General features: G+C 34.6%; 3 protein-coding genes across 7 annotated transcripts in view; 2 read left to right on the top strand and 1 right to left on the bottom strand.

The window, feature by feature from the left end:
• Nucleotides 1–16,848, bottom strand: part of LOC111626654 (trifunctional nucleotide phosphoesterase protein YfkN-like) — a 50,311-nt gene extending 33,463 nt beyond the window's left edge. The window contains exon 1 of the mRNA XM_023370141.1: nucleotides 16,828–16,848. The gene's annotated coding sequence lies outside the window, so the exon portion shown is untranslated. The remainder of the gene's footprint in view (nucleotides 1–16,827) is intronic.
• On the top strand, nucleotides 602–12,543 carry LOC111626630. Of its 4 annotated transcripts, none has more exons than XM_023370102.1 (7): nucleotides 602–666; nucleotides 6,439–7,789; nucleotides 7,871–8,062; nucleotides 8,132–8,275; nucleotides 8,354–8,542; nucleotides 9,038–9,195; nucleotides 12,260–12,543. In XM_023370102.1, the coding sequence occupies exons 2-7, from the start codon at nucleotides 6,445–6,447 to the stop codon at nucleotides 12,413–12,415; spliced, it is 2,184 nt and encodes a 727-aa protein (XP_023225870.1). In that variant the 5' UTR covers nucleotides 602–666; nucleotides 6,439–6,444; the 3' UTR covers nucleotides 12,416–12,543. The 4 variants fall into 4 exon arrangements, with proteins under 4 accessions (XP_023225870.1, XP_023225853.1, XP_023225863.1 ...); XM_023370085.1 differs by lacking the exon at nucleotides 602–666 and adding an exon at nucleotides 716–810; XM_023370095.1 differs by lacking the exon at nucleotides 602–666 and adding an exon at nucleotides 732–993.
• On the top strand, nucleotides 15,539–18,329 carry LOC111626679 (tripartite motif-containing protein 2-like). Of its 2 annotated transcripts, XM_023370161.1 has the most exons (6): nucleotides 15,543–16,543; nucleotides 16,609–16,794; nucleotides 16,854–17,000; nucleotides 17,502–17,687; nucleotides 17,754–17,911; nucleotides 17,986–18,329. In XM_023370161.1, the coding sequence occupies exons 1-6, from the start codon at nucleotides 15,706–15,708 to the stop codon at nucleotides 18,139–18,141; spliced, it is 1,671 nt and encodes a 556-aa protein (XP_023225929.1). In that variant the 5' UTR covers nucleotides 15,543–15,705; the 3' UTR covers nucleotides 18,142–18,329. The 2 variants fall into 2 exon arrangements, with proteins under 2 accessions (XP_023225937.1, XP_023225929.1); XM_023370169.1 differs by lacking the exon at nucleotides 16,854–17,000 and having other exon boundaries at nucleotides 15,539–16,543.
• Nucleotides 18,330–19,959: the final 1,630 nt, after the last annotated feature.

The following is a 19,959-nucleotide window of genomic DNA, read 5'->3' on the forward strand; positions in this document are numbered from 1 at the left end:
ATTTTCTAAAATATAATTTATACACATGCCAGGGTCTACTGAGCATTCTGAGACCAAAACCATTAGAATCTAACGTGTGAATATGTTTTTAAAACTCAGACACGAAACCGCAAAAGTCATCCCAGAAGCCTGCGCTCGTTTACTGTTCGCTTAGGCAATAATTTTTATTTATTTATCATTTCTTTAATTTTGCCTGCATTTTTGAATCCTTAATTACAGATTTTTACTAAATTCCAACTATTTTTTCTTTTGGGTCTTTTGGGACATAACTATAGAAATGTTTTAGCGTTGTTTCGCTGTTCGAAGTGATAAAAGAGCTAACCACGTGTTAATTAATAATAAAACGTCGTTCACTCTATCACGTGATGCCTGCAAATTGTAGTGCAAAAAGAACGGAAGAAGAATAAGCTGTATGGAAATGCGTCAGATGTGTCGTCACGTGAAGGAGTGACATAGAAATCGGCTTACATCACACGGTTTGTGTGCATCCGCCGTCCAACATGCATCTCCGCGACGACATCAAGCTTAAGCAATGGTGTCTCGAACGGTACACGATCGGAAAGTAGTCCTATGATTTTTCGTTTATAGCATTTTATATGTGGGTTATCTGAAAAATGTCACGCGTTTGACGAATGTCTGTTAAATATGCTTCATTTTTAAAATAAAGTAAGAAAAAAATCTCGTATTCCTTTTACCTATACAATTACTTTATATGAAATTTGAATCTGAGAGAGTCGTGGTGTCGAAGCCGGAAGCACGTGGTTAACTTTCACGTGAACGTTGTTCCCGCCATTGGGATAATTTGGACTGGTATATACTTTAGTCTCGTTGGTTTATAGTTTATTAAACGGGATTTTATAACTTGTAAGTTAAATATTAGTGTTATTTTCTTTATTATAAGTGAACGGCAGAGTTCTACATCGGTGTCTGCCGCCACATTGGATCGGAATCAAACTTGAGTCAATCTTTAATATCTTATTTCCTGCTGTTAAGGTAAGATTCAAGTTTTAAATGAGGGATTTCGCAATCCCCGAGAGTTTTAGACACCCTTTACGAGCAAAAAAGTCAAAGGAACCATACCTGTAAATTCGACCCTTTACAAGATATTTACTTCCAAAGGTCAGTTGTTAACATGTGTGAGTATCAGTATACTGCCTATTCTTAATGCTTTGCATCATCAAGACTTGCTATCACTTGCCTCGGCCGCTGCTCTTCATGTAGTCGTGTACTTCGGTGCTTGCTGTCGCTTGCACCTCTGCACACATGTGGGGTAACCCCACGTTCTCCAAAAACTATATAACACCAAGTACTCCACGAACAGTCGAGTGGGTTACTTGAAACTGGCAGAGTTGTGTCGGCTAAATAATTAAACGTAATGGTCATAGCAGAGCGACGTGACTTGCAATCTCGCGCGACCTGACTTTGCGGGCTGTAATTCAAAGGGTCGCTTGTAGAGATATGCTTTCTTTGACATTTTTGCTCCTATGGGTATGCTCTGATAAAGTCCCAAGGTCCCATCTCATTCGGAGCTTGGATTGAGTTGAAACAAGTAACAATGAAATTTTGATTATTTTTTTAAAAATATTTTTATATTTTAAATACTGTAATTATTTAAATTGCTTTGTAGATACTATATGTGACATATATAAGTAAACACGTACACAGTATAAATATCTATTGAATTATTAATAACACGTGAAGTTTGGCCTTCTGTGCATAATCGACATGCCTCTTTTTCCTGGACTAAACTTTACATTTGGGCTGATACAGTAATATTAAAAAGTACTGGTACATATCAACAGTAATTTTTTAGAAAAAGAGCATTGATTGTAACTAATAATCCTATAAACATTGCAATTGTAATTACAGTCCGTTTAAAAATTATAAACACGCCCAACTTTTTTCAGTAACAAAAACATTAACAATAGTAATGTATTTATTATATTAGTATGTTGTTTACAACATCAATTTAAACATTTTCTGAAATTTTTAGAGCTATCTGACAATTACAAAAAAAATTATCAATGATTTTCAATTTTTGATTGTTTCAAAAGTATAAACACAGGTGCATAAAATTAGCATGATAAGTTTTTAATTAATTATTGGTTTAATTAGTTGTCACCAGAGGATAGTATCATTTATTATTACAAATGTGGAGCCAATTTTAAACGTTTTTTTTTATGATTTAAAACAATACCACATGGAAAAACACTAAAAGAGTTGGAAATACAGGTAACCCCCGTATAACACGACACTTCTATAGCACGGATTCACTCTAACACGGTTCGAGAATTGGGAAAAACCCTCATACAACAGGAAATGTAATAAATTTTTACATACTTAAGTAATAATAGTTCACGAAAATTATTATTTTCGTGAACTATTAGTACTTAAATATGTAAATTTTCTCTTCTCGGTACACGTGGTCCTTCTCGAAACTTGTTTCAATGTTGCCAGATCGCGACGCTTCTGCTTCTGCTTCTGATGTTGCCGAATGTTTTTCCCTTATTCCATATTTGCTTTATTCTTCATAAATACTTAGCACCATATAAGGAAATTTATAAAGACCTTTTAACTAGAAGCACGCAATCTAAAATTACATACATTTTGCAAAAGGTAAAGCATGGGTCTGAAGATAATGCAGAAAAATGCTCAGAGGATAAGGATAACTTGCCAAAAAGAAAACGCTCTCAGTTAATTAATAGTGTTTTTAGTGATGACGAAGAAAACATTGTTTAATTTATATTAATATGTATCACTTAAAAAAATTTTAATGAAGATATTTATCTTAATTATGAAAATATACTAGCATGTTTTTTAATTTTTGGAACCTAACCCTCCTTTTCGTATTAGTTCTTTGTTTCGTATAACACGGATTCGCATAACACGGCAATTTTTTGGAACGTAACTACCGTGTTATACGGGGGTTACCTGTACGTGAAATTTACTAACTAAAAGGAGCAGGACAATCTCTAAGACAAATTTTGGCAGCTGTAAATCAATCTACATGTGCTGTGAGAAATGTATTAACTCTGGATGAAAATTACGACAGAAATAAGCAATGTGGAAGGCCTAAACTCCTTACACCTAGAAATGAAAGAAAGGTTTTTCAACTACTGACAGTCAACAAGTTGGCTGTCAGAGAATCGGCATCAATATTGCCAATTGCAGTTTCACCAGAAACTGTATGGAGATGTATGCATAATCATAAAAGTGCCAAATTTACAAAAATGGATGCCAAACCGAAATTAACACAATTGCACAAAACAGCTAGATTAAAGTGGACCATAGACAAGATGACATGGAAAGAGGAGTGGGCCCCCTTAGTCTTTTCAGATGAAAAAAATGGAATTTGGATGGACCTGACAGTTACTGCCACTACTGACATGATTTGAGGAAGAATGAAGAAGTCAGAATGAGCACACAGCAAGGTGCGAATCTCTGTGATGGTTTGAGCAGGATTTGGATGGAGGGGTAAAACAAACATTGTAGATATGTTCAAGAATTGTTTTATCAAAATTTAATAACTTTTGGATCACTTATTGGGTGAGAAAAATGACAATTCTAACAGTATAATGCTGCCATTCATACATCAAAGTAACTAAAAATTGGTTTAATGAAAAAAAATTAATGTAATTGATTGGCCATCATGGAGTCCTGATATGAATCCAATAGAGAATGTTTGGGGCATTATAAGTCATCTTGTTTATGGCCAAAACAGACAATACAACATTGTAAATGAATTGAAATTAGCTATCATGTATTGTTGTGAAAATATTAAACAACAACAACTTCAAAAACTAGTAAAATGTATGTCTGATATAGTATTTGATTTAATTAAATCAAATGGTGGACCTATAAAATATTGAGACAGTAATAACCCAGTAGTGTCTGACAGACACATTTTCAAATTTGATTTGCATACAGAATCACTTTATCTATTCTATCTTCTTTGTTTGTTCTTCCAATTAATTAATCTTACTAATGTTTTCCGGAAGAATGTTGTTTTTATATTATTTCAACAATTTTTGTAAAAAGCGACGTAACAACCCAAATGTTTCCATTAGACACAAGTGAAGTGTATAGAAGTTTGCAGGTTTGAACTTATTGAAACTTGCAAGTTTGGTGATTCGTAAGAAATTATTTACAGTCTTTGTTCTTTTCATCAGTACTTATAGGTATGTGCAGATGTTGTTCTTGTTTTATAGTTTATTTTTAGTGTGTTTTGGGATTTGTGCTGCTATACATGTATTTCTTGTTCTTCAGTAGTAATAAAATGATGACAAGATAAACAGTGTAGGTTACTTGGAAATCAGAACCACAAAAAACATGAACAACTAAACAGTATAATATAATCAGTGGTTGTGTTCGTAAGGTCATTCTATCACCAGGAAATAAAATTTGTGACCCTTGACAGTTTCATTGTATTTTTCGGCCAAAATACACTGGTACTTGTTTTAAAGCACACCAATTTTGAAGCTAACGTAGTATTGAAAAACACATGGAAACTAATGGATACAATTGAGTTACAAGCATTTATAGGTCTATTATTGACTGTTGGTGTCAATGAACAGAACAAAATGGATTTTAGAGATAATACATCCCTAATTATATGGAATAATATATATCCTACTTAGAATCAAGTAAAGGAATATTATTATGAGAAACAGCAACTCAATTAAATAAATTTAAATTAAAGTTGAAACTTTTACTTAAATGCAATTTAATATTAATAATGATAATCCTTTGAGTCCTTATGAAGAGCCTGTGACCATAATAAAGTCTTGCTATTTAACACGGTTCACGCCCAGCCTCTTAAACTCAAAATTTGTTAAATTTTCGGCTATTCTGCGATAAGATATTCTCAGCATCTCTCTTCTGTCATCATCCCTGCCATGACCATTATAAACTGCAACCTATTCTTCACTGCATGTGCTTTCTGGTTCCTATTCAAATCACAGTTTTCTTCAATAGCCATTCATCTGAAATTGTTTTCAGCTGTGAAAGTATTTCATAAGCATCTGTTAATGTTTGTAGTCGCTAGGTTGGACAGTTACTTTTCATTATTCACATCTGAAGATTAGGACAAGCTTCTCTTTGTCTTCAAAGATGCAACTTGCTCTTATGCAGGGTTTTCCAAAATAAATGCTACTATTTTAAATGACCGTAATTATGTTAATTATTATCTAAGAGGAATGCGAGATATACCAGTCAATAGAGTAACTATCCAAGTTACATCTCCCATACGCATTCTAACGTCTTGTCATTTGTCCACTACCTCTAGGAAGCACCATAAATGGAAATAGCAAGTGTGCAACGGAGAAAGCATTCTGTGTTCCTCAGTTTGAAAAGTTGGAATCGTACATCATTGTACAACACAAGTAATCTACAGGAACTGTAGATTGTGGTTGCTACGAGAGGTGGTTGCCATAGCAAGGTAAGAAGTGCGTCACGAGGTGCAAACATTGGGAAATTGAAACACGGAAATGTGAAACTTGTGCAATTTTTCAATGTTTTAATGCACATTATAACATTCTCAGATAATAATTAACATAATTACAATAATTTAAAATGACAGCATTCTTTTTGGAAGAGCCTTATGTAATGTATGATAGATTTTTCAGACCACTAAACGAGTGGCTGGATGGCTGAGCGGTCAAGGTAGCAGCCTACTGCTCTGGGGGACCCGGGATCTAATCCGGATGGGTCAAGGAGTCCCTAGGAATTTTTCGGGGGTGGTCCGTTTGGTTATGTTGGGCCCCGTCCCTCACCACCCGGTCGCCCCATTGTGTGCTTGCCGAACCCATAATGGGCCTGCTATAAGAGGCCCTCTTAGTGTCCACAAGGCGGAAAGAGTATTAAAACAAAAAAGAAAAAAGACCACTAAACCTTTTCAGCTTCCAGAAGAACGTGTAAAATGTAGCAATTCACAAATATGTTTTTAGAATCCACCTGATTCTGGCTTCAGGATTTTTAGAGTTTGTTTTGAATTGGAAATCATCTGAAAACCTGAAGCTGGAATTAGGTGGATTCCAAAAGCATTTGTGAATTGCTACATTACATTTCCACTGATAAAGAAGTACATTTTGTTATTGTATTATGCAAGTTTGTTTCCAGATCCTGTAGAATAGTGTTAATATGTACATGAGTGAATTCATTCATTTATTGATTAACTAAGCAGGAAAAATTAAGTTTTGTGCAACCTGTGTAGTAATTTTTTTCTAATTTTGATTATAACATTGCAATATTGAATGTTAAATAATCTATTGATGCAAAAGATGCTTAAAAGATTCACCTGTAGTCCATTCTGAGATGATTCAAACTGCATCTTATTAATGGAAGCATGTTCCTTAATATTTTAATAACAAACTACTTATTAAATTTAACTTGTTAATCATCCGGATGTTGTTCTTATGTGAAATTTTTTTCTTGTTGTAGGTAAAGATGGATGCGAAATATGTAGACATAGATTCTGTAATCGACAGTAATAAAAAGAAACTTTTAAAAATAAGCAATACCCTTGTATCACTGGAAAGTAAATACCTGAATGCAAAAAAGACAATAAAAAGAACAATACGTGCCATTAAACAAGAGCTAATCAGTGAATTGGATGTCGCTTATCAAACGAAGCATCAGAGCCTGCTTGATTTTCAGAGAAAAGTCAAGGAATACATTTCGAGCCTTTCAAATGTCTGCAACACTTCCCAACATTATCGCGACGTCTTGAGGATCGTAGAGAAAAGTCCTGCCGAAGTGCGTCTTCTACCTTATATTTCTTTGGATTTTATACCGGAAGATATTTCGATAGCCAAATCGGCTATTGGTTATCTCAAAACGTGTGCAGTTTCGCCAGAGGAACTAACTTTTACTGTATCCGAATTGGACAATAAGTATTGGGTAGAAGTGAAAAGTAGCAAACCTTGGCACTCTCTTTTAATTCATTCTCTAACTGCTTTTGCTGAAAATTTTGCGGGTAGAAAGTTTTATGGGAATGTCATCGATAGAAAGGATGGTCTTTATTCAATTACATTTCGTAATTTTATCGGTATTGATTTTAAAGTATCTGTTTTGTTGTACGGTCGTCATGTAAGAAACAGCCCGTTGACAATAAAAGCTCCTCCATTTATATGTGAAAAATGTGTATTTTGCCCTTTACGAAATGCACATGTAGATACGTCAACGCCTAAAACTGTCGAAATTCCGAATCGGAATGAAAGTACTCCGAAGCTTCTTAGCGGCGATGGCATTTGCAGTTCATTCGGCACAGAAAATGACGAGAAACAAAGTTTTAAAGTTACTGGAATGGGACATAGTCTCGTAGAAAAGGAAGAAATTCCAAAAAGGTTTTTAGATACCACAGGAAAACACTATTCTCCTGAGGAATGGAGCAAAGAGGAAAACATTTATCCAACAGAGGGGTTGAACATGTGTTCTGTTGAAAATAGTGAAGTTGATCAGAATAAAAGTAATAAAACTGTTAGTGTGATAAAGGAAAACACACCAGTCAATTCAAGTTATGTAAATGAATTTTGTACTGAAAGAAAAGAAAAAAGAAACTCCAGTAGTGTAACAAAAGAGGTTTTAATGAGTACAAATAACAATAGCTCATTCTTAACGTCTGAGTGGAGTGAAAGTATAAGTGCCGACAGAATGGATAACTCGAAGATCAGTTCTACTGGAGGTGATAGGTTTTGGTCTCCACAAACAACTGAGAATTTAAATGGCACAATGAAAGACGCTAGCGTATGCGTTCATAAAACTTCGAATTATACCGAAGATGACGACGAAGGTAAGAATACATTCGTGTCCAAAATTTGTTCTATATTTGTTTATCGCACTTATTTAATGTTCTCTATTTTAAAATATTCAGAGAAAATTGTTCCAGTAACTGCCAAACTCACGCACGTGATTTCTAAGCAATGTGGAGTGGATCTCAGATATCCTATCGGCGTAGCCGTGAACAATAATGAAGATATCGTTATCTGTGATACGGGAAATCATAGAGTTTGGATCGTCGACAAAACCGGAAAGAGAAAAGCACTATTTAATTCCACCCGTCACGGTAAGTTTGCTAGAAAAAGAATTGAAGGTTAAAGTTTAAGAGATTTAAATTATGCAATTGTACTTTCAGGTAAGAGACTTTGCAGGCCTTCAGCAGTTGTTATGTTTCAAAATGGGGATTTAGTTATCAAAGATGATAATTCCCTTCACTTTTATGATTCTAATGGAATGTTCATCAAGACTGCTGACAATAAAATGTTAAGCAGGCCTTTCGGTATTTATATACACTTATAATTATAGTATCAAATGAGTGGTTGTATAATATAATATAATTATTTGAAAATGTTTTAAGGATTGGTGCTGACAGAAGACAAAAAGTTGGTGACTCTAAGCGAGAGTAGGCAGCCAAAGTTGTTTTCATTTAACATGGACGGTCAGCTGGAATATAAGAGCTTTTATCAGCCTCTATTGAACAGACCAGAAAATTCAAAGTGTCGTTTTATGGCCACATATAATAACGAGTTGGTTGTATCCGATTTAGGTGAGTTTAAGATTATTTTTATTCTCTAGTACAGGGGTTGCCAACAAGTCGATCATGATTGACCGATCGATCGCAAAGCAATTTTGGTCGATCACTTGCAATGTCTTGACTTAATGTGTTACACTTGTAACCGAACGTAATGCACAAATGCAACTGTAGTGATGTCGGATCTCTGCGTCCTCCCTCAGATGCGGTTTTGTCGGTCCGTGTGCAATTCATTTGCGTACAGTTGTAAAAGGGGAATAAGAAATGTAGACAAAAGGTCATAAAACCGAAAAAAAGAAAGGCGGGAAGAGGGACAGAGAGAGTAGGTTGGGACACGGTAGAGATAGTTTGTATTTCACACCTCCCTCTTGCCACTTAGAACTTAGACTATGCCTACGACAACAAGTCAATCGCGACACATTTTTAAGATAAAAAGTAGATCTTACGTACACAAAAGTTGGCCACCCCTGCTCTAGTAAGTAGAGACTAAACATATTTCTATTGTTTTAGGATTAAGCAAAATGTATAAGACTAATCTACTGGGAGAAGAAATTCAAATTTTCGGCTCTTATGGCAAAACTCCCGGAAATTTCAACGAACCGTCAGGAATCACATTAGATTCCAGTGGAACAATGCTGATAGGTGATAGCAAGAATGACAGGATTCAGGTTAGTTTCTGGTATTTTTCTAATATTATTGCTTCTGTACAGTACAATGGAAAAACCTTCTCTTTAATTATGTGTACAATAATTTGTGGACTCTTGACACTGACGAAATGACTTAAAAAGTTCTGCAAATGTTTTTTAATTGATAGTTTATTCACATTACTAGTAAGAACAAGCAGATAGGCCATTGACGCTGCAAAGAAAGTTTACATAGAAATGTCTTGACCCTCTACAATATGCTTTGCACAGCCCCATTCCTCCTGTAAACTGTATACATAATTAATGGACTGAATCTTAAAGGCAATTCAGATCAGGGCATATTTTCTCTTTCACTCGTGCTAGCTGATCTTATTTATGGCATTGGTTGACATGTCCTCTAATGTGATAGTACTCCTCATTAATTAATTTATCTGCTTATTTAAAAGAAATTGTCAATATTGTTAATAAGAACTTGCTGTTTCCAGTTATGGAAACGAAAGAAAGGTTTACAGCATAAATAGACCTGAAAGGCATAACATGAACAGTTATTACTTTCCTGGCTCTGTTATATACAGAGTATACCAGCACAGCAGTTAAAAACTTTCAGGAGAGATAAAGTACACCTAGACGATAGGAAATCACATAGCAATGCATGGTCGGAAACACTTTCCTTGGCACAATATTGACGGCACAAAACACAAGAAAGGAAGAACATGAATAGGGTGAGAAAACATGTTTATTATTCTTGTGCACATGCAATGTCATCTGATGCTTCGATTTACGTAGTGACATCTATCACGTACACCAGCCAAAGATGTCCCAGCGTTTTTGCTGTACTAAGAATAATAAACATGTTTTCTCGCCCTGTTCACGTCTTTCCTTTCTTGCGTTTTGTGTCATCACTACCACGCCAGGAAAGCGTTTCCAACCTTGCATTGCTATATGATTTCCCATTGTCTAGGTGTTCTCTATCTCTCCTGAAAGTTTGTAATCGCTGTTCACTCTCTTTCTGTCGAAAATTTCTGAAATTTTGTGTGGAGGTTTGTGTATTAGGGGAATTGATGCTGTTAAATTTTGATGGTAAAAGGGTAATGAGGTGGAGAGATAAAGGGGAGTTATGTCTCATATCTCGAGTAGATATGAGACATAACTCGATATGTCTCATATCTCGAGTAGATATGAGACATGATTGAAATTGTAAATGCTAATAACGAATAATGATTTTATTCGTTATTAGCATTTACAATTTTTCTTTTACAAAATTCATCTCTACCCTCAAACTTAAGCTTTGCCATTTTATAATAATTAAAATTAAACTTTGAATGTTGCTGGAAAAGTTAAGCAACTTGTTGCTGGATTTGTTTTGTTGTTGAATGGGATCCTGATACTTTGTACTGCCACCTAGAGCTTAATAACAGCTTTGCAACACACTGGCATGTAGTGGATGAGTTTCTTTGAGATATTGTATAACAAGTTGTTGATATCAACCCCACTTCTAATATATTCCTGTAATTGCTATTTATTTTCAGGCCAGTTCCCTGCAATTTTCTTACCTTCAATATGCCAATAGTTCTCAAACTGGCTAGTTCTCAAACAATTCATGCTTCAATTTAAGTGACAACGTTAAAAGACCATAGAGAAAAGGACATATCATACGTGACACATACGTGAAGTGATTTTTTAAGAAGAAACTTGAACAAATCCAATTCTTCTTCAGAAAGGAGGCAACACAATGGTATAAAACCATGCGGCCAAACTATACTTGAGAGCCAAAAGTTGCTCTTCTAGATCTGTCAAACTAATTCCATCAATCAACGAACAAGTTTGTGATGCCAAATCTTGCATCTCCGGGGCAACTCTGAGCAATGTCACCAGAGGGGTGCCTCCTTTCTGAAGAAGAATTGGATGTGTTCAAGTTTCTTCTTAAGGAATCACTTCATTCATATTTTCAAGAATTGATGCTGCAAATCATCATTATCTCTCATTTGCATACACCAACTCTATTATGATTCAGGATTACTCATAACTAGTGCCGAACATCAGGTATCCTGTTATTAATCCACAATTACTATAAAGCTATTTTGCCAATTTACAAAAAAGTCTAGACCTAAGCTGTGGTTTAGATCTGTTTCTATCCAAGTTCTATGGCTTTTGAGAAGAACAACAATACTTAAACAATAGGTTATTACTTGACAATGGCAAGGATTAAGAGGAATAGAGAGTGATTTTAGCATGGCTTAAATCAAGGTTCAGCAACCCTGGTCTATTCAATCAGAGTGCCACTGAAAATCGTCCTGCGTGTCAAGTTTAGTGGCACTCTGATTAAATGGAAATGTAGTAAAAGTTATATTTTAATTATTAATTACACATTTAAATGGAAACCATAGTAGAGTGTAGGCCATGGTATATTAAAAACAATCTCTTCCTTGTGAATTTATATTACACAAAACATATAAATGCCTTATGTAATATAAATGGCCAGCCAAAACATGTAAATGGTGACAATATGTGCATGTGTTGCCATTTATGTGTTGTGTATGCGCCTCACATGTAGGAACATAATTCAATTAACTTAAGGCCATTATAATTGGAATAACATTATAACTTAGGTTCGGCACAACACTGCTGAAAGGTCGCTGACCCCGGTTTAAACTATACTCTGTCTTAACTAAGTTGATAGTGACATACACAGTAGATATATTAAAGTTTATTGGCAGTCTTTCAGTGCACCATACAAACAATCGATCAGTTTTCCGATTCTTAATACAGTCCCCATTTATCCGGCATACTTTCCAGTGCGATTGCCTTTGAAAATGCTAGCCCTGCCACACATCCCGTTTTCCTATTTACTCTGTTTTATTTCTTTGTATGGTCTTGCATGACAGTGCATCATATTGTTTGCTTACTTGTTTCCAAGAAACAACAGCATCAAAGGGAACTGGCCACATCATTGCCTTTATGTCTGTACATTCAGTAATCCAGCAGTTGCGCTAATCTGGAACCCTTCTGACCAGATTAGTGAGCATCTGCTGTAATTTAAACAGTTTTTGATAGTCACTGAAACATTAAGAATATCTTTGTTTTACAGATCTTCGATTGGGACGGAGAATATTTGGGCGAAGTGCAGTTTTCAGATCCCATTCGTAGGCCTTCTGATATTACATTAACTCCTGACGGTTACCTGTATGTTCTCAATTACCTGGACCATTTTCTAGGCGTTTATAAATTAGAGATGGACGAATAATACGATTCCATACAATACACACGAAACAGTTTAAATTACATAAAGTTGTTCATAGTCTCCATTGTTTAATGTTTTTTTTAATATAAAATATATTTTATATTGTTCCTATCTTTGTAAGAAAATAGACAATTTGATCTATATAAAACAAATATTTTATAATAATAAAATTTTAGTTTATTTTTATTCTATTTGAAGTCTTTAGTGGTTTTAAGCGCGTAATTGGAGTAATAAAACACAAAAAATAGTTTAAATACTTCAAAAATTCAATGTAAAAATTCATGTACAAATTAATTTACTAATTTTTATACTCTGCTGTGGGCACTACGGGCCTTTTTATCAAGCACATTGTACATTAGGCCAAGCTTCGATATATGGAATTATGCCCCTTCTACAGGCGTAATTGTAAATTGCTACCGTTTCAGAAAGTCTACTGTTTTTGCCGCAAGAGGGGAGGTTATTTTTTAGGTATCGAACTCTATTCATTGACACACAGGCAATTTAAGTCTGTTTTAGAAGAAATGAAGAGTGAATATGTGGACCTTCCGCTACACAGCAGTGTTCGTTGGCTTAGCCGAGGTAATGTCTTAAACACTTTTATATCATGTTTGGAAGAAATCAAGCTGTTTCTTCGTGAAAAAAAGAACAAAATTTTCCGGAATTGAATGATGAAGACTGGTTATGCAAATTGATATTTTTGACTGATACAACACACCTCAATGAATTAAGTTTGTGTTTACAAGGTAAGCGTCAAACAATACTATTACTTTTTGAACAATGGAAAGGGTTTTCATCAAAATTAGATATGTTTTGGCGTGATATTACCACTAACGCTTACAAGTACTTTCCAAATGTCAATGTCTATACAAGAAGATCAACTGTTAACAAAGATGAACTACAAATGTACATTGAAGGTCTTAAAGAAGAAATTTCCAAATAATGTGGAGACTTTGAAATTCATGCACCCATATTTTCTTTCCTTCTTAAGCCTGACTTAATTGATTTATTTCTTTTTGAGTGGATGGACACTGATAATTTTGAAATGGAACTTATAGAATTAATAATATCATCAGAATTGGGGAAAACAAAATTTGTCGAACTGCGAGAAACTCTTGAAAGCCTGCATGAAGAATAAAAGTGACAAATTACACACCTGATATTGAGCAAAGAAATACAGGAACAAGGCTCACATTAATCAATTAATAGCTATAATTAATATAAAGAAAATGATTAATAACAGAATTTTTGATAATTTGTCTGTATTCAAACTATGTTCAATGTTTTATTACATTGAAAATGTAGTTTAAAATTGCTATCCTAAGTTTTTTTTTTTTAGAATATTCAAGCTCGTTGCCTTTACACACCACATATGCCTCGCTCCCTTGACTAAAAAGAAAATGGCGGACGTATATTCAATTTTTCTCAAACATGGCGTGTCTTCAGCAACTCTATGTAGTATATTGTAGCGCGTTGGTTGCACGTGTCATTAAATCATGTAAAATACATTTATTGGCTTCCATTTTTCAGTTTTAGATAATATTTTCAGGGAAATTCCTCTGTATTGCTAAGTCTCGCCATTTTTTTAAGTGTTAGTGTTATTGTTGCAAGTCCCCTTTATTGTTCGCTTATGAAACAATAAAGGGGACTTCCAAGACGATTTACTGCACAAAATTTTGCTCTATAGGAAAAATTTAAAACCTGTTTTAGTCGCGAGTAGAACATTCTAAAACGTTTAAATAATGAATAAAAAATTATTCAATGTACTGTTTTATACATTCTTACACATTATAATAACACTTAAACACATCTTGCACATTCTAATTTCATTGTTTATATAATATATGTACAGTAGACCCCCCTATAACACTGTAGATAATTCCGTGTTATATGAATTCCATGTTGTACGAGTCACTTAGATTTTACAAATACGTGTGCCGGGCTGTGAACGGCTCATGTATTTGTAAAATCTAAGTGACTCGTACAACATGGAATTCATATTCGCTTTCATACATTTCTTGAATTGTGTTGGAACTGTTACAACAATGAGTATAAGCGGCGCCATATTGGAATGAGTTTGTAACTTTGAATCCGTTTTCTGCTTGAAGAAGCTTGATTAAGTGAAAATATAAATTAAAATAAATGAATTAACATTTCTTAATGAAAATTACAAGCAGCAATTCTAGCAAAAGAACTTCCATCGTTACGAAGACCGCCATCTTGGATTATGAGCGTCATTACAGATGTATTCAATAACTTCATTATACTTGCTTATTATTAATTAATCACTATTGAATTAATCAAATTTAAAGCAAAATAAGATGATTATAATATAATTGCGCGATTTATGAAGATAAAGATTCAGGCCAAACACAAAATATATGGTTTCGGCTACAAAACACGGAATTTATCAGATTTTTCGCTTTTCTTTTGCTAAATTAAAAATATTTTATAGTTTAATCACAGATAAAAGTTATAATTTAGGTTATAATACTATTAAATAATCGCATTTCCTTTAATAACATTCTGTTACAGTATTAATTACATTTCACGAAAATGTATGAAACTTGGCACCGTAGGCCAAGCCATAGGTATAATGTTAAATATGTAATACTAATCTATACTTTGTGGTGTTGCAATTTGAAAGAGCAAACTGCTATGTTCAGAAAACCAAAATTTTTACTTATTCAGTGATGTTCTTGACCATTCTATGGTCATCCTTAGCTTGCAAACAACACAGATTACTGAAAGATACTGCAGAACTGGATAAGATACATTAAAAGCACCAATTAATTCATTTAATCCAGTTAATATGAACCAATTTATTTTAATAACGCTCTTTTTTTTGTGTGTTCTACTTGAAGAAAACACAAAAAACTCCATATGGCTGCTCGTGGTCAAGCGAGAACCCGCAACCAATTTTATATGTGTTAATTAATCTACATAAAACCCTTGAATTCTACACCCAAAAATTGTAATGGAAGGATTTATATAGTTGATATAAATGTAAAAAATAATAGTTGCCACTGGCACTGACCTTTATTCCATACGGTCGGCATATCCACCATGAAAGGTGACTCTCCTACTTTGCATAATCACAAGATGTACGTAAATAGTCAAAGTTTACATTCTAATTTACATGCCAAGTAATTAATATTTTTATATCTTTGTAACAGTATTAACACTTGAATAATTTACACTTTTCACGTGGTTTATAAAACTAATTACTGGCAATAGTATAAACCATTAAAGTGCAGTTATCTGGACGAAGCTACGTAACACCGTAAGCATCCATAATGTTTAATTTTACTGACTTTTTTACGGTTAATATGGAAGAAGAATTGAAAGAGAACTCATCAGACTTGAAATGCATTTCAATAAGAGCATCCAGTCGTAATAAAATAGTCAGAATTGAAGGAATTAAAGCCATATTGGAAAAGAACTACACGGTGGCAAAGAATTCGATAATGGAAACAATTGATTTCATCAGGGACGAGTTTCTGAAAGACTTGGACAAAGTTGTGCAAAGTAAATTTGCTCTCCTTAACAAGATGAAAGTTAATTTGGAGGAACAATCTGACAGTTTCGAGAGAGGTATACTAGAAAAACACTTAGATGACTTCCTAATTTTAAATTTCACCGTTAATGATGTCACTAATACGAAGTATTCTGTTGGATACATAAAGACTTCTCCTGTGTCACCCGATTCATTTAGACTTATCATAACTAAGAGCACGTACCACATCGGTACGGAATTAAAAATCCTGGTGAAAGGTAAGAGATTTTGGTATCCCTTCCTAATCCATTCCTTGAGAAGTCGGGTAGAAGATTCTGATGGTATGGAGATTTCTTCATCCGTAAAGGACTTAGAAAATGGTTCTTATGTGTTAGCCTTTTGTTTGAATAATTACGGGAAATTCACAATACACGTGACGTTATACGGCAGAAATATAATTAATAGCCCAACCGTCATCAACATCAAAAGAAAAGATGGGTACAGCAAATGCTCTACAATGAACCGTTACGAGAGAGATGAGGAATATTACGATTTAACATTCGAAATCTGCGATAACAGCAGAATATTTTACTGTACAGAAGAAAGTCACGTAAACGATTTAACCTATGACGAAGAAAGTAAGTTTCTTTTTATAATTTCTTACTACTAAGACGATTTATTTATTGCATCGTTCTTATTACAGTTAAAGTAGATAGTGTTACCGGGCACTTAGTATGCACGATATCTCGAGAGAACGGTGTGAATTTAAAGTTTCCAATAGCCCTGGCCGTTAATAGCAATAATGAAATTGTCATCTGCGATACGGGAAACAATATAGTATGGTTACTAGACGAGTTAGGAACACCGAAGAATATTGTTATTGCTACAGGTAAGACAATGGATTTCTGTTTTAGCTTCTCACCTTTTGACACGTTAGTAAATTTTCAGGTTCTCGTAAGATGGTACGACCCTCTGCTGTGGTGTTCGTGGATGAAAGAAGCTTCGTAGTCAAAGACAATTACGCTCTTCACCATTTCGATACAAATGGTTACTTCATCAAGAGTTTCGGGCACGAAGAGCTTAACAGAGCATTCGGTATCATAGGAAAATATAATATATATTTAAAAGTCTATTTGATTGCCTTAAGCAGGGTGGCCTTTTCTATTAAGAGCACTCTGTAACCGTGACCAATAAGCGAATTGACACCAAAATTTGCATACGGATTATGAAAAGGATGAGGAAAAGAACAACTCAAAAAGCAAAAAGTTTTCCCGTGGGGTGCTTTACAGGAAAATGAATAAGTTTATTCGTTCCACAAGGGACATGCCTTCTGCAGAGGATGTTTACTGATGTAAGGAATGTTGCTCAATGTGTGCCCCATTTGTTCAGGTGTAAAATTTGACTGGTTTATCATTGAAATGCTGCCAAAGTTGCAGCATTTCAATGATAAACCATAGTTTCCACAAAATCCTTTTCCGCATCCTTTGCAAAGTCTGTATAGAAATTTTTGTGCCAATCCTCTTATTGGTTACAGCTACAGTGTGTTCTGAATAAGGGAACTTTAATTGTAGTTACCCTGTATTTTCCAATATTCAGGTTTAGTTCTAACGGAAGACGAAAAACTGGTTACGTTAAACGATGCCACTGGCAATTTGGCAATTTTCAATAAGCACGGACAGATGGAAGATTGCAGCATCTTCGAACCTGTTAACAACAAACCGAAACACTCCATGTGCCGTTTTATGGCTTCGTATAAGAACGAATTGGTTGTATCCGATCTTGGTGAGTTTATATCTTTTTGTTTACTTTGTAATATGCAAATATTGACACATTTTATTTTGTTGCCAGGCCTGAATAAAGTATACAAAACTTCACTTCAAGGAAAAACGATTCAAAGTTTTGGAAAATTTGGAAGAATGCCCGGTGAAATGCACGAGCCCACTGGTATCGCCTTTGACTCCCTGGGTACAATGATAATAGCTGATAGTATGAACGATCGCATACAGGTTAGTGCTTTTACATTGTTATAGTGTGGACGTGACACTATTTTAAACTGTTTTTTTAAACATTTTTCTTTCAGATTTTCGATTCCGAGTGCGATTATTTGGGTTTGGTTAAGTTAAGCAGACCCATTCGTAGGCCATCTGGCATAACATTAACCAAAGACGGTTGGTTGTATGTTCTCAGTTTTCTCGATCATACGCTTTCTGTTTTTGATTTAAAATTACAAGAATAATTGAATGCTTCTTTTTTTTCAATAAGTTTCGAACGTTGCATTTCTCGGCTTGCATGGAAAAGCATAGTTTTTCATTTGCAAGTGGTCTTAAATTTATGTAAATTTTGAACTTAACAATACTTTTTTTTACGTTATCAAGTTCCAAAATGGAACTATGATTTGATTGATGGTGTTACTAACATTTTTCGTTGTAGTGTTACATTTACGGTAATAAAAAGTAACTTTATTATCTGTATTTGTTTGTGTTAAGGATGTGGTAATATAAGCGCGTAACTGAATTACAGTAGAGCGTCGTTTATCCGAAAGTCGGTTATACGAAACGTCGGTTATCCGAAAGAATTCCAGTCGGCCTAAAGTATAATTTTTATTTGTTTTTATATTTTTCAATATATTTATTTCGTTTGTAAAACATAAAGAAATCATTTTTAACAATACAATAGCCACGATTATTATTTTAAAAAGTTTACGTTAGGATTAACATCGAAGAAATTTCAACGCAAAGCGACACTCAACGGAGAAAAATTTCAACACGGAATAAATTAATATATTTTTTCGTACATAATTGGTTATCCGAACAACCCCAGTCCCCAATTGATTCGGATAAACGACGCTGTACTGTATACTTATTTAAAGTTGTGAAGGAGTTTTTTCGTCATTATATTTCAGATTAGTTGTAAGTGCCAATGTGGCTAAGAACTCATTCTGTGGCTCTGGAAGACACGGCATCGAGTTTGAGCGAGTGACAAAACTAATTTTTCAGAGTAATCTGTCCCAGATACAGGGACAGATAACTTATTTTTCAGGGGTAAACTCTGTTTCATCGAAGTTAAAACACACTTAACTTATTTGAATACCGTCAATAGTTATTAAACAATCCCTCTTTTCAATGTTCCTGTTTTACTCACTAGGCGGCTTTACTTCTCTTCGTGTGTGCAGGGTCTATAAACATAAGGTCAAGACACGATACCGTGATGAATCGCAGCAGTCGCCATGTAGGGGCTATTTCGGCGTGTACGGTGTTTCTAGAGCGAAGCTGATTGTTTGTTTCGATATCAATTCGCTTCCCTCTAAAAACACTGTACACACCAAAAGAGCCCCAACATGGCGACTGCTGCGATTCATCACGGTATCGTGTCTTGACCTTATGTTTATAGACCTTGGTAGGTGACAATAAGAGGTAAATACATGATTTATACATGATCTCATCGTTACTGATTGAAACCACAATCACGTAATGGTTTCCATGTAAAATGCACTCTCTGTGTAAATAGAGCGAAGTAGGTAATAGAAATAAGAAAGCGAGCCAATTTGACATAGTCCCGGGCATAGAAGGGCCTCCAGATTTATACTGTACCAAAAACACAGAACTTTTTATAAGTGGTATAAAATTGTTTTATGTTTGTGTTGTTTCTATAATTTTTATAACGGTAAGCCGTGGTCCTGTATTTGTGATGGAGTGCGCCTTATGAATAAAGTACAAAATCTCTCGAATTTACCAAATGACTGAATTTAAGGGCATTAATTGTAAAATACTATGTATTGGATATATTTCCTTATACTTGTTTTAGATTTTATATTGTTCTGAAGATTTAAAGGTTTTAAAATTTTTATAAGGGACCATACCAGGATTTAAAGTGACTTGTGACTAATTCTCTTGAATGCCCAGCTGTTTCGGGATTTTTTCCCTCCCCATGGGCCCTCAGAGGGTCTTAGAGGGTCATTATTTCATGTATTTGGCCAGGCTCACAATAAGGCGGTGGGTCGAAGCCCGAGATCTATGAGTATATCCACTTGAAAAGATTCCTGGATTATCGCCCG

Source organism: Centruroides sculpturatus, unplaced genomic scaffold (genome assembly GCF_000671375.1).
Source record: "Centruroides sculpturatus isolate CEXI.00-Female unplaced genomic scaffold, Cexi_2.0 scaffold203, whole genome shotgun sequence".
NCBI lineage: Eukaryota > Metazoa > Arthropoda > Arachnida > Scorpiones > Buthidae > Centruroides > Centruroides sculpturatus.